Genomic DNA, 15,463 nt, shown 5'->3' with positions numbered 1-15,463 from the left:
GGGAATTCCCCCCATTTTTTAAAATCCTGATTGGAGTACCACAATAAATAGTTCTAAATGATCGGTCTCAATAACCCTGATCAGAGAACCCCTATAAAACAAGCTTTAAAATGTTCTTTACAGAACTCACTGCATTTGAATGTAAGCTTTGCTTTAACCTACATTTTTTGTAGAAGAGGCTCAGAGAGTTTGAACGGAGTGCTTTGGTGCCTGGTGCGGGGGGCTCGGACTCTGTTGCTGGGGGTTGACGGCTCGGCCGCTCGGGAGACAGATACCTGAGGAAGGTGAGGAGGTTAAACACATTACATTCACATTTTGCCAATGAAAAGGAGATAAAAATGAGAGAGCTAATTAATGCCAGTGGTTAAAATACTGTTTTGCTGTGTAAAGTTTTTGAAGTCTTAAAAACATGCAAAATACAGTAATACTGTGAAATATTACAATTTAACACAATGTAACAAACACGCACACACACACACAACTTAACATGAATCTTTATGCAGCCTTTACAAAAACTGAGGTGAACAAAACATTCAGTCTTTAGATTTAGCTTCAACAGATTCATTCAAAAGTACCAGCTGAAAAGAACGATTCATTCACAAACAAAAATGATTCAGTCACTGAGTTTAACTTCACAGTGGTTTTTGGGAGTTCACTGGAGGGGAAGATTAGCAGCAAATTACTTAAAATATTGGTTTGCTCGTGCATAATTTGTTTGAAACTTGTTTTGAATTCATGAATTTGCATAAACTGAAATGATAACTGTTTCCAGCCACTGCACAAAACTAGCATATGAGGCTGACCATAATCAAGTGGTTGAGCTCGTTTCAGGGAAACATCTATATATCACAGACTAACCACAGCTCACAGACAGGCGTTCTCTGAGCGCATAGCAAACTGGCCTAATAACTTATGAGCTTGTTTGCAACCTAAAAAAAACCCAGACTTTTGGTTCCTTGTTTGCATCCTAAAAGAAATCACGCCACTTTGTTCTCACGCAAAGTTCGCACTGAAACATTAATCTTAAGGTGCAGCAATACACTGAACCATGACTAATCAGTCTTTGAATTACACAACAGCTATTTAAAAAACGATCTCTGCTCTGAAAAAACTCAATTTTAGGCCCCCAAACCCCAGAGGCATTTTTATTATCAGCATAAATATCTACCAGCTCAAGAATTCTCTGAAAATCACCAATTAACAAATTAAACATTTTCTTTTAATTAAAATGGCCCTTTTAAAGTGTCAAATCACAAGATAAGATCATGTAGTCAATCATCCAAGGAAATTTAAACCCGGTTTTAAACTAAGATTTAAACTAAACCCTTTGCTAATTGGCACTGAGGTATTTTGTGTCAAAGGATGAGGGTAAGGTCCTCATTTTTGAGAGTGACAGACTGAACACGTTATTAAGATGTTGATTCAGATACGAGTTCACATTGGCAAAATTAACTTGTTTTGATCTTGTCTGTTTTCCTGTGCACTGCTTATACAATAACTTCCTATGTTAGAATGGGGAACATTTCCTCTTTAACCCTAATTAATTTCAGACGTCACAGCTACATGTGCAGCATCCTGTAAAAACAGTGGAAGAAACGGTCTCAAAGTTGTTGATTCCTCAATTTAAATTAGTTCTATTATCAAAGGTATGTAGTACAGGAATTGAGTCTTAAACATTTGACGCTATAACCTTTTAACAGGATGTTGTGTGGTTCAGAATCGCACAGCTCTAGTTTTGAGGAATGACTTACAGATCAGCAGCAGTGTGGCTGTGATTAAGGGGTTGGTTTAGTGTTGCGGGGGGCTCTGCTTGTTCACCAGGTCCTTCCTCACGAGACTGTCTGAGGAGGTCAAAGAGCGGAGAGCCCTGCACAGAAGAACAAGATGGTGAGTTACATCACTGATCCGAAACTGAGAGAGCCTCATAAAGAGGAACTGATTAGAGGATACAATGTGCATTATTCTGAATTAGGCACTGTTTGTAATTTCATTTGAACACTATGTAATTTTAATATAATTTATATAATTTTTAAATAAAGTTAAAAACGAATTATATTAAACTATCAAAGACACTTTACAGATTAAATAATAATAATAATAATAATAATAATAATAATAATAATAATATTAAAAATTAAAATTAAAGCTAAACAAAAATGGCAACCCACTTTCTAGCAAAGGTCTGAACAATCAAGGGCCCCAAAATATAACAAAACAAAATTCACTTTATGACTATAACAGAAACTTTCCCAAAAACCTTATTTTCACAATTGGATTCACGTTGATTTTAAAGGTTATGATGTTGCTAAAAAGAACATTACTTTGTGTATTTGGTGTAATGAAATGTGTTTATGTGATTTAAGGTTCAATAAACATTATTTTCCACATACTGTACACTCTTGCTCCTCCATGTCCCACCTTTACAAAACTCATCTTTCTGAAAAGCAAAGGTGTGCTCTGACTGGCCAGCTACCCTGTACGTTGTGTTTAGCTGAATTGCTAAAGTGTGTGACGAAAATGTTACACCCCTCATCATATAGTGATGCCGTCTCCGGAAGGGACGAAACAAAAACATTCAAATCCAGTATAAACCAGGCATTTGTTGCATCCAGTGGGGACATAATTCTGTGTAATTACATGTAAAATTACTTTTTACATGTTGCATCGTTCCATGTAAACATAAAACCATGTCTGCATGTGTGATTAATATAACGGAAACATTGTCTATAATAGTCAACCATGATTCTAAAAGTAGCATTAAAACCAATGTGAACTCTACATTCAACTCATTCTCATGTCTGGTGCGTGCATGAGAGAGTAACAAAGAGGAGGTGCTTTAACACCAGCCCCACCCTATTGTCTGCCTTCCAGTCCTCCACATGAAGAAAAACTCATTCTGTAAACCAGAGACTGAACAGCAGGTTGGGTTCTAAAAGCCTTATATGACTACAACAAAGTGCTATGGCTATGACTAAGATCTCGACGAGACAAAGATGATCACGCCTAAAGTCACAGAGTGATGGGAAGCCAAACAAAAGGATAGGAACTGAAATGAAACCAGGCTGGTTGGTGGAAATTTCACGTTACGCTTCTTCATGAAGAACATCTTCAACCCGGTATGGATCCTCCTTTCATGAAAGGCTCAAAACTGAGGTCAAGAATCTTCTGAGTAATTTGGAACAAACATCTAAAAACCAACTTCCTGTGCCGGTAAACAAGGCTTCTATTTATTCAACCACACGCAAAGCATTCATCATGCCTTGTTGAGAGGAAAAAGGAAGGTAATCTAATGTGGTTTGCTAATGCAAATGCCTACATGCATTTTTCTTGCACTTTTACAGTAGGATTACGCAACATCTGAGTGGTAAGACGCTTCTTCTGGCCCCTTTGTGAAATGTATACACTGGATTTGTATACATTTACATGAATCTTCATGGAATTTCATATTTTTGTTCTGAGTGACTGACTCCTTTTAAGCCAAACTCTAATCGATGACAATGACTGAAAACAGTTCAACCACAAACTGTACCAAAGATGGCTTTAAATATGTGTTATACAGCTCCGTTTTCAGTATTGTCTTTATTTTTGGGCTGCTCTTGAACATGGTGGCCATGTACATTTTTTTTTGCAGACTGAAAATGCGCAACGAGACCACAACATACATGATGAACCTTGTGGTCTCAGACATCCTCTTCGTCTTCAGCTTGCCTTTCAGGACGTTCTACTTTATTAACCGTCATTGGCCATTCGGCGATGTTCTCTGCAAACTCTCAATGGCTGTGTTCTACACCAATATGTATGGCAGCATCCTCTTCCTTACATGCATCAGTGTGGACCGATTCTTGGCGATCGTTTACCCCTTTGCATCTAGAACATGGAGGACCAAGCGCAAAGCAATAATCACCTGCTGTGTGATCTGGGTGTGTATGCTGTCAGGAAGCCTAACTGCAGTTTTAATAATGGACACCACAATGAACACCACTTCGAAAACAAACGGCAGAGTGTACTGTTTTGAGAACTACTCAAACTCCCAGTGGAAGTCCAAGGTATCAAAAGTGGTGGTGCTTATGGGAACCGTGGGCTTCCTGATTCCACTGATGATCAACATTTTTTGCTCCATGAGGGTCCTACAGACCCTACGAAACACAGAGATCATCAACCGTGGAGGGCAGCTGAACAAGGCTAAGATATTGCGTATGATTGTTGTGCACTTGGTCATTTTCTGTTTTTGCTTCATTCCATACAACATCAATCTGGTCTTCTACACACTGGTCCGGAGTCAGGTTATTACAAGCTGCACCGTGGAGACAGTGGTCCGGACAATTTATCCAATTGCATTTTGCATTGCCATAACCAACTGTTGCTTTGACCCAGTGATCTATTACTTCACCTCCGAGACGATTCAGAACTCCATTAAACGGAAGTCTTACACTGAACACAAAAACACAATTGACAACAGTTTTAATAGAAGTGATTCGAAGAATAAATCTCTTATTGTTAAATTCATCAACAAAGAGTCTACAAGATAAGCAGACACAAATTGTTTTTATACCCATTTTATATTAAAATCTCATCTGACATACTCTTAGCAATTGGTTGGCAGAGGAAGTATTGACTGATAACTAACTGAAGACTGTTGAACTTGCAGAACTATGAAGTATCATTTTGGTGCTAGAATGGATGTGTTTAAAGGCTAAATTCAACTACCATTACTGAACCTGTAATTGTATTGTACTTAACCTGTAATTGTATTAGAACCGTATATTACTGAGACCTGACAAGAATAATCAGTATTTCAGTATAAAGTGATACATTTCAAAACAACAGATTAAATTAACCTTAAACTCTCTTGCTTTACATTGAAAATGTCTAAATGTATCATCAACTAATAATTAATATTTTATTTACAACATTTAATAATCCAGGTTCATTTATTTAACAAATAACTAAGTTTAATAATGCTCATTCAAAATACCCTTAACCTTTACAAAGTGTATATAGAAATTAAATTAAATGCTGTTGTTCATTGTTTTTCCCTCCATATAATCTACTGAATTAAGTGTTAATTGAACCTTATTTTAAAGTGTTACCATCTAAACAAAGTTCATTATTTCAATGAATTAATGAAATGAATTAAATTAATGAAATGAACCTCTAGTTTAAGTATAGTAATATTCAGCAAAACTGCCAGTCTCTCGTGACACTTGGGATAAACATTTTTCTAGATAAAATATCCCCATGTGTCATTTCCTGTTTATTCCTGAGCAATTCAGACAGTTGTATTGTCTGAGGACAAACAGTAAGAGGAAAAGGGAGTGACTCAGAGAACGATGACATTAAGTGGGCTTTGGTCTACTGATTATATCAAGGTTCTTCAATGTAAGAAATTAAGCTGATGATGAACAGGTCTGCAGGCAACGCCACTTCCATGCAGTTAGAGATTTTCCCAGCAATAGCTCAAGCTGTATTTTTCTTCTTTTAAAAATAAATATTTATTACTTTATTTTATTTCTGATTCATATCTTATTTTATTATTTGTAAAATATCAGTTTTAAAAACATACGATGAAGAAACTGAATGTACCAAATCAAAGCTGCATTTCAGGAGCACAGAACAGGACTGAATGAGCCCTGCACCATCACTCACACTGCATTCCATGTGCAATCACATGCCCGGGGGCTACACTCACAAACACTCAAATCATACCTCTAAAGGGCATTTTAAACCGTATGCAATAGGCAGCAGTCTTTGCATGTGATCTTCCTGCCACACACACCGGAGCCTGAATTGAATGAGCCAGTGCAATCCTGGCCAAGACAACATTTCTGAGAGTGATTTTTGTAAATGTTATTGTTTTTTGGATGTAAATGCTAATAAAATGAAAAAAATGTAAATTAAATGCAATTTATTTCTTGATAAAATGTCTTGAATGCACAGAAAAACAGGACAGAGTTTCAAAAATAAATGATTCACAAAATGTCAGAACTCAGGAAATAAGGAAACTGTGACTATGCTACCTAAAATGCATTTTTGGTTATAAATAAAATGCATAGTGAGAGGAAACTGGTAGATACACACACAAAAAAAACAGTATCTTTGTTGTGTGTGCCACTAGCAGCAGGATTTCTGTGAATTAACTTGTCAAGTGGTTCCACTTCCAGACTCACCTTAAAAGGCTTTAAAGGCATGTGTGCAAATGGTACTGCAAAGATGGCATGTGTGTCAGGGTACTCCATCTATAACAGGTCCTTAAAGGGTTAGTTCACCAAAAAATGAAAATTATGTCATTAATAACTTACCTTCATGTTGTTCCAAACCCGTAAGACCTCCGTTTATCTTCGGAACACAGTTTAAGATACATTAGATTTAGTCTGAGATAGGGCTGGGACAACACGTCGAGGTCATCGATGACGTCGACGCAAAAAATACGTTGACGCAAAATATGCGCATCGATTCGTCGACCTGTTTTTATTTCTCTAAAAAACGTTTGCAAAATGTTTACCTTATGTGCGCTGAATATACGCGACGGCCGGATCAACATTCTGTCCAACGTTATATAACCAATCCAGGGGTTTTTCTGCATTGATCTTTTTTTTTGGCGGCTGTCAAAGCCTTATTTGATCGGTGAGTGATGTAGAATAGAATGACTGCTGCGCCTGACAGGGCGGGTACGAGAGAGAGCCCCGGCGGGCGCGTGCTCTAACAGTCTTCAAACAACACGAGCGCTTCTTGCTCTCTCTCTCCCTTGTGCATATTAATCAAAATCATTAAACACAATAGAAAAAGGGCGAAACACCAAAGTTTCATGCGCGCTCGCGCACTCACAGTCTTCAAACTACACAAGCACTGTCTTCTCTCTCTCTCTCTCGTGCATATTAACCAAAATTATTAGACACGATAGAAAAAGGGCGGAACGCCAAAGTTTCACATGGAGCATTCTGAGATTTTTTTTCTCCATGACAGGACGCTGGCTCCCACTGTTAATATTTTTTTTTTTTTTTTTGGAAAAGCACTCTCTGTATTAGCTTAAAGCCTTCAAGTTTACATTGGTTACTGTATTCTTTAAATTGCTCTAAACAAGTATTTTGGGTGTAAAGTAAGTAATGCATTCTTAGTCAGTCTTTTATTTTGCAATTTTAAGAGCAATAAACATATATTGCAATTAGGAGTGTGAAAATTGCTAATAAATTACGTTCGAATATTCCCTCTAAAAAATACACAAATATTCGAACTATTCGAACATCTGGATGCGCATGTTGTCAATGACACGCATTACGTCAATAACAGGCCAAAATAATACAAAGAGACATAACTACTTGTATAGATAGTCTATTTAAGTTTAAACATATGACAACGTATTACCTACACAAAAACAAGGATATCAACCACTGGCGAACACTGCAGACCTCACGCTCTCTCACCCTCACGTTCTCTGCGCATAACGGTAAAAATTTTTGTGCAAGCAATTTAAGGTCGCGACTGTTGTCCCAAATATAGCAGGCTTCATTCAGTGATTCAAACAAATATTATTAATATTAATTGAATTTTTACAGCATATAGAACTGACATTGAATGCTCCGAGCGAGCTGTGCTGTGGTAAACATGGAACTTCTCCTTGACATGAAACGATAAATAATCAAACCTCGGTTCCATTGCTTGACAGAACTCCCTGAAGCCTGCCCCATCCGCGATACTGATCGGTCTCATGTCCTTACAAATGAACAAAATTATTTTATCCGTTATGGACTCTTGTCGTGTTGCAGACAAAGAGCTTGCGGCGGGCGATGCAAAGTAATGTTAAGTGTCAAGACGTGACTGTTTAGCTGGAGTTCCACACATTATGCCATGCTCATTTGGGTGCACATTTTTGAGATGTGACCTCATGATAAATAGCATGCATACAACTTTATCTCGCGGGTCAACAATTTTACCTCGTTTTCTCTGCTGCGGTCGAGTTTGGCGCTGCACTTGCTGGCATCTTCCATGAAGACGCGTCAACTTTCAGCAGTGATGCTGTGCCAGCCAGTGCAACTCTTGTGAGGCTGTGACCTGTCCCTGAACCCTCAGGCGCGCTAGCGCGCCCACTCGCAAAGCAGACAACCACGCCTCTACTACCGCGGGCCTTTTTTTCAAATTTTTTTTTTTCTTTGAATACTAATTTTCACCTTCAAAATTCGTTTTTTTTAACTATTCGAATGCATATTCGAATTTAGAATATTCGTTGACAGCCCTAATTGCAATGTTAAGGAATTCATGTTTTTTTTTCATTCAGATATGTAAATCAACATGTATAAATAGTTAGTAGTCAATTAATGGGGAGATAATCGAAATCGAATCGGTCTAAAAAAATTAATCGTTAGATTAATTGATGCATCGAAAAAATAATCGCTAGATTAATCGTTTAAAAAATAATCGTTTATCCCAGCCCTAGTCTGAGAGCTCTCAGTCCCTCCGTTGAAACTGTGTGCACGGTATACTGTCCATGTCCAGAAAGGTAATAAAAACATCTTCAAAGTAGTCCATGTGACATCGAAGGGTCAGTTAGAATTTTTTTGAAGCATTGAAAATACATTTTGGTAAAAAATAGCAAAAACTACAACTTTATTCATCATTGTCTTCTCTTCCGTGTCTGTTGTGACAACAGTTCAATGATATCTGGTTCGCGAACGAATTACTCGATGTAACTTTTTTAATGTGGCTGTCACTCCTTCTGAGTTAAAACAAACCAATATCCCGGAGTAATTCATTTACTCAAACAGAACACTGACTGAACTGCTGTGAAGAGAGAACTGAACACTGAACTGAAAGCGGTTCACGGGTTCTTTTGCGCTCAACGTAATGACGTCATTGGAGATGATTGCCGTTGATTGAAACCTTCGGTTTACCCCCGCTCATAACATTAACACAGAATCAGTTCAGAATCAATCATCAAAAGAATCAGTTCTGTTCAGACGCTCTGCGTGTCGATTTGCTTCACACTGAATCACACATGCGCGTTATCATAAGCTCCACGGTTCTCGAATTGGACGCCTCTGACAGAAACGGTTCTTGACTCGTGAACGAGTCAGTCTGTTGTTCGTTATCTGGCTCGGCTCGGTGTTCATCTTCAATTCTCTCTTCACAGCAGTTCAGTCAGTGTACTGTTTGAGTACATGAATTACTCCGGGATACTGGTTTATTTTAACTCAGAGGGAATGTCAGCCACATTAAAAAAGTTAACAGCTTAAGTCATTTGTGGATTAATGCGTATTGGAGATGAGAACCATTTCAAACGATTCCGTTTGATTTGGTGAACTGATTCAAGAAGATCCGGTTACAGTGAATGATTCGTTCACGAACCGGATATCACAAACTGCTTTGTCTTGAACTCGCTCACGACAGACACAGAAGAGCAGACAATGCTGAATAAAGTCGTAGTTTATGCTATTTTTTTTACCAAAATGTATTTTCGATGCTTCAAAAAAATTCTAACTGACCCTCTAATGTCGCATGGACCACTTTGAAGTTGTTTTTATCACCTTTCTGGACATGGACAGTATACCGTACACACAGATTCAAAGCAGGGACTGAGAGCTCTCCGACTAAATCTAAAATATCTTAAACGGTGTTCTGAAGATAAACAGAGGTCTTACGGGTTTAGAATGACATGAGGGTGAGTCATTAATGACAATTTTCATTTTTCGGTGAACTAACCCTTTAACTAAAGTAAACATAAGAAGATAAAAACCATTTAATCTGATACTGCCTGTGAATATCTGTGATGATCTGTCAAGATTTTATTCTGAGAAAACAGTGAGGAAATCGTTCATGGAATCAGATTAATTTTCTGACATATATAGACCAACTAATATATAACACATCCTTGGACCGAGACATACAAGTGAAAGCAAGTTACTAAAGGGTTCAAAATGCCATTAAAATGCCATTTCCTTTATAAAATAAACATTTTCAACAAGCTGGAAAATAAATAGCTATACTTCATAAATACATTTTGCTGTAAAATTATGATATATGACAAACATTACAAATTTGGTTTTAAAGTTCAACATTTTTACTAATGCTACTCAGTGATGCTCACAAGTAATTTTTGCATACATAACACAATCTTTCTGAGAAATCAGCTAAATTTGCAACTGCAATGTACAAGATATCACAGGAAATCAAAAAAGGTTGTACAAGATCAAAGTAAATTAAAATTTAAAATCCAGTACAATTTTCCCGTCAACTGACCTTATCTTTAAGTTCTTTTAAGTGTTTTGTAAATCACCAATTTTTAATCAAACTATGTGAATTCAGTTTGTTCCAAAAACAAAAATTAATTAAGTTCATTTTTAACAGAAGTTAATATACATACATACATACATAAAAGACTTAGTGTTAAAGGCACCTTCACTTAAGCTTTAGAGTGAACAGAGCATGTTTTGAACAAAGTTATCAACACTGTATATGTTTTTCCATGGTTTTACACTAAGGTTAAACCAAACCTTTCTGCAAGTATTATTTAATATAGCAGACAAAATTTCTTTGTTTTATTCAATCAATTTAACATGCATAAGACAAGTTTAATTAACAGGCAGTTTGACATTCATGTGATTCTAAGGTCCTTCACTAGAGCTGTCGTGATAGTCAATAAATCAATTAATTGCACAAAAAAAAAAAAAAAAGGAGCTCGATAATATTTTCGGCCGAGATATTTTTCTATTTTAAAAAAAAATAATAATGTAGCATGTCATGATGTGATGTGGTGTTAGTCTGGAAAGCAGCCTGTGGAGAGCACATGGCAGAAAACACCCTCTCCAATGGCACCCGGGAATAAAGAGATAACGTCTCGCTAGAGTGACCAGCTTTGGGAAGTGCCTTTCATTTGCTTGTGGATGTTTGCGTCGCAAGTAATACAGCTACTTGCACAACTATTGTACTTCATTTTAATACCACGTAACATATTTTGCAAGTAACTTTGTTGCCCTTTCTGTCAAAATAGGCCTTATTTTCGCTCGCTTCATTTGGCTTGCTCAGCTAAATATGCCTGTAGGCGTGTTTTTGCGTGTCAACGCACCCAGTTAACACACACGCTTCGTTTTCTCGTTTCTAAAGCGCTCATGCAGTTGCACTCCTGAGTCGTCAGCCGTTACTAAGCATCCATCAGCTGCGATATCCGTAACAACAAGGAAATATCAGTAATGGATTTCCTCCACCGAAAAACCCTTGCTGTAATTCTGCTACACAATTTATTTATGAAGAAAAGTAAAATAAAACTCTGCAGTGTTTTGGTGCACCCCGTTTTTCAAAAACAAAGGTTAATTTCACCCCGAAGGAAGCGGATTGGTTCTTTTCACATATCCTAGAGCACTTGATTCATTCCGAACATCATTTCGAGATGTTTTTTAATTAGGAGTGGATGCACCTGGAAAAAACGAGCGCATCGCTCCATTATGAGCAGCATACTGCATTTGAAATAACCAGAGATGTATAGTAACGAAGTAGAACTACTTCACTACTGTACTTAAGTACTAAAAGGCGGTATCTGTACTTTACTAGAGTATTATTTTTTTCTCCTACTTCCACTTTTACTTCGGTACATATAGTTTAATACTTTTACTCCGATATTTTTTTTTATGTGCTGCATCGTTACTCGTTACAATTATAATAATGTTACGAATCATTCCATTACAAACCACTGCCAGAACTGTAGATGGCAGGTTTGATGAAGCTGCCACATCATTGAGCGAAACGAGCGATTAAGAAGACTGCGTGTGCTGACTGAACTGCTGTGAAGAGAGAAATGAACACCGAGCCGAGCCAGATAATGACTCGTTCACGAGTCAAGAACCGGTTGCATCGGTTTTCGGATGACCAGTAACGTTAGTTCTTTCTGACAGTTCGATTCAATAAACCAGTTGAAGAAAACAGTTCACCGATTCTTTTGCGCTCGATGCAATGGCGTCATTGGCGTTGACTGCACATGGGCTCATAACATTAGAATCAGTTCAGAATCAATCACCAAAAGAATCAGTTCGGTTCCAGACGCTCTGTGTGTCGGTTTGCTTCACGCTAAATCACACATGCGCAGTATCATCAGCTCCTCGGTTCACGAATCGGACGCGTCTGACAGAAACGGTTCTTGACTCGTGAACGAGTCATTATCTGGCTCGGCTCGGTGTTCATCTTCAGTTCTCTCTTCACATCAGTTCAGTGTACTGTTTGAGTCAATGAATTACTCCGGGATATTGGTTTGTTTTAACTCAGAGGGAGTGTCAGACACATTAAACAAGTTAACAGCTTAATTCATCTGTGGATTAATGCGTATTGGAGACGCGAACTGTTTAAAACGATTCAGTTCGATTTGGTGGACTGTTTCAAAAAGATCCGGTTAAATCGAATGATTCGTTCGCGAACCAGATATCACAAACTGCTTTGTTTAACTGTCTTACAACAGACACTGAAGAGAAGACAATGCTGAATAAAGTCGTAGTTTTTGCTATTTTTGGACCAAAATGTATTTTCGATGCTTCAAAAAATTCTAAATGACCCTCTGATGTCTTACGGGTTTGAAACAACATGAGGGTAAGTTATTAATGACATCATTTTGCAAATTGGGCTAACTAACCCTATTAACTGTTTTGTGTTTACAAGAAGTTACAGTCAAAGGAATTGTGATTGTCCTTTAGGTTAATCATTTGAAATAGTAAAAACAATATGTTCAAACTTTTGACTATTTTCTTTAATAGCTACATAACACAATACTTCTACTTTTACTTTCAGTACTTGAGTAGTAAATTTTAAAATAGACTACTTGCAATACTTAAGTACAAAAAATGTTGAATACTTTAGTACTTCTACTTAAGTGTGGTGCTTAAAGAGCACTTCTACTTCTACTCAAGTCACTTTTTTGATAGAGCACTTGTACTTTTACTCAAGTATGGTTCTCTAGTACTTTATACATCTCTGGAAATAACGAACTTGAGCACAAAAAAAGACGTGATATGTGAATGGCCCCTTCATCGAGCTCCTTCATCTGTCAAAATATTTACTTTCGGTTAACTGTTAAACGGTCAATATGAGCATCCCTAACTGGCATACAGACATAATATAACATACAAAATTAATTCATTTTAAGCCACACAAAGTCAACATGTTGGTATTTCTTGCTCTGAAACTGCCATAAAATAAAAAAGTTTATTGATCTTTGAAAAGGTGCACCTACGTTTTTATGCCATTATTATTATATTAGTTGAAACTGGTCTTAGAACGACGATATTATTGTTTATCGTAATAATTTCTTGGACAATTTATCGTTCAGCAAAATTTGTTATCGTGACAGGCCTATCCTTCACTGGCAGAAACAACTGCTTTCTAAATGAAGTCCTCGTCTGTCATAATCAATCACTTTACATTTCCATTTCATAAACCCAGGTCATATAGACACAGCTGCCCTGGCTGATTATGACAAGGTAAGAGCATGTGTTCGCTTTACATGAAGAGGAAGTTGTAACTTTGTAAATTTCTTTCTACGCTTTGAGGTGGCTATATGAAGAGGTGGCTCCTGGATTGTAACCAAATTAATAAAAGTCAATCTCCATGGTGCCCGAAACCTCTTATATTATATTTCTAAATTTTAGTAACAGTATAACCATACAGCTGTTTTCCCTCTTGCCAAAGACAGGTCCCTCATTTGGTTCTGGACTGAAAGAAGCAGGTTTTGACTAATGCAACAAAGGCCAGCCAAGCTGAAAGTGATTATGGATCTCCATAATGCAACATACATATTTATTCAAGCCAACTGGACGGTGCACACCAGCTACTGCTTCACCTACTACAAGATCTCCTACAGCGTGAGATTCATATTCGGCATATTCAGCAATGCCACAGCATTGCAGCATTTTTGTCACGTGCCTCGGACGTTCACCAGCACGGCCATCTACATGGCCAACCTGGCCACTGTGGATATCTTCTTCTTGATCTCCCTCCCCCTGTGCATCTATTATTAATCATAACAAAGCTGCCACTTCCTCCAACCTCACCAAAGACTGGTCTCCAGGAGGTGTTTTCTGTCAGGTGACCTTCACGCTGAAGTATATCAGCCTATATGGAGGAATCTTCTTCCTGGTTTGTATCGGAGCAGCTACTTTGCTGTGGTTCACCCTCTACATCAGCATCTGAGGAAGGTTTGCACCGTCCGCATACTCAGCGTTGGGATATGGTGCTTGGTTCTGGCATGCAGCCTAACTCTGCCTTTTCTGTATTCGGCAGCATCCCGATGGCACAAGTCATGCCTCTTGGATCCGTCTTCTAAACGCCACCGTAACATAATCCTATCTGCTCTGGGCTTGGTGCAAATGGCCTACATGTTGCCCACATAGTTCCTGCTGTTAAACTAGTCTAGCATACTCTGTGTGCTCTGCAGGCTGCCACACCGCAGTAAGAGCCAGCACTGGCGCACACTCACCGTCATCTACTGGGTCCTGGTGGTCTCTTTTTTTTTTATCTGCTTTACCCCTTATCACCTCAATCTGCTAGATTACGCTCTCATGTCACGAAAGTGCTTCATCCTGTAGTGCTCTCATTGACCAGCACTAATTGCTGCCTGAACCCCATTATTTACTACTTTTCCAGTAGTTTGGTACGCAAAGGGCCGACCAGCAGCATGTGCTATGTGCTAGTCAACGAGGTGCTCAGGAATGACGTATGAAAAGTTTTAAACATCATTTAAAGGAGGTCTGTTATGCCCCTTTCTACAAGATGCAATAAGTCTGAGGTGTTCCCAGGATATGTCTGTGAAGTTTCAGCTTGAAATCCCCCACAGATCCTGTATTACATAATTTTGAACATGCCTATTTTGAGTGGAAGCAGAAACACGCTGTTTTGTCACATGCAAATGAGCTGTTGTTCTCCCCTTTTTTCAGAATAGGGCTGTGCCTTTATAGCTTCTACCTAATATATTCTGCTAAGTACATCTGCTTGTTTTTGATTATCATGTCTATCATGCTGATATCATGTGTTTTAAACCATATCAGTTTAAACTTTTGATATACAGTTTTCTGAGCGCACACATCCGAAGTGCATGCACATTTATAGGATCACTCTGCCATGTTGCAGAGTAGCTAAACTAAAACTGAAGGCTTGCTAAACAGATGCTTTATTGACTAAATTAAGAAAATAATCCACGTAAATGGCAGTGGACAGTTACTCACCGCTTTCCAAGCGAGACTCTCCATGATAACGTGTTCGCACTGCTCCAGGTGCTTCATCATGTCGTGTTTCAGGGTGGGCTCGGCTTTAATGAAGCTCTCTATCACCTTGTAGAAGTCGAAAGCAGGCAGCTGGAAGACGTCCAAGATCCAGGGGAAGCACAGATCAGTTTCGACAGAATCGCTGGCCCCTGAGCTGCGGCCAAAACCTCCATTCTTTAAGGAGTTCCCTGGACAAGGAAGCAACATGTGTGGCTAATGTGTACAAGTTTGTT

General features: G+C 38.2%; 2 protein-coding genes and 1 pseudogene across 2 annotated transcripts in view; 2 read left to right on the top strand and 1 right to left on the bottom strand.

Moving 5' to 3' along the window:
• Positions 1-15,463, bottom strand: part of rb1 (retinoblastoma 1) — a 29,770-nt gene that overhangs the window by 6,269 nt on the left and 8,038 nt on the right. The window contains exons 17-19 of the mRNA XM_052588669.1: positions 15,192-15,418; positions 1,752-1,867; positions 163-275 (exon numbers count right to left, since the gene is read on the bottom strand). Of these exons, the coding sequence (XP_052444629.1) occupies positions 163-275; positions 1,752-1,867; positions 15,192-15,418 (456 nt within the window). The remainder of the gene's footprint in view (positions 1-162; positions 276-1,751; positions 1,868-15,191; positions 15,419-15,463) is intronic.
• LOC127986429 (lysophosphatidic acid receptor 6) lies at positions 2,912-5,899 on the top strand. Its single transcript, XM_052588678.1, has one exon. It carries the CDS (start codon positions 3,492-3,494, stop codon positions 4,527-4,529), a length of 1,038 nt encoding a protein of 345 aa, XP_052444638.1. The 5' UTR covers positions 2,912-3,491; the 3' UTR covers positions 4,530-5,899.
• On the top strand, positions 13,524-15,177 carry LOC127986431 (lysophosphatidic acid receptor 6-like; annotated as a pseudogene).

Source organism: Carassius gibelio, chromosome B21, assembly GCF_023724105.1.
Source record: "Carassius gibelio isolate Cgi1373 ecotype wild population from Czech Republic chromosome B21, carGib1.2-hapl.c, whole genome shotgun sequence".
In the NCBI taxonomy this organism is placed as follows: Eukaryota; Metazoa; Chordata; class Actinopteri; order Cypriniformes; family Cyprinidae; genus Carassius; species Carassius gibelio.
Note: the sequence above shows the minus strand (reverse complement) of the source record. Positions and strands in the feature narration are given on the sequence as shown.

What these genes read in the sequence shown, in the direction of transcription:
- LOC127986429 (XM_052588678.1), top strand. Translation starts at nt 3,492, where the DNA reads ATGACAATGACTGAAAACAGTTCAACCACAAACTGTACCAAAGATGGC.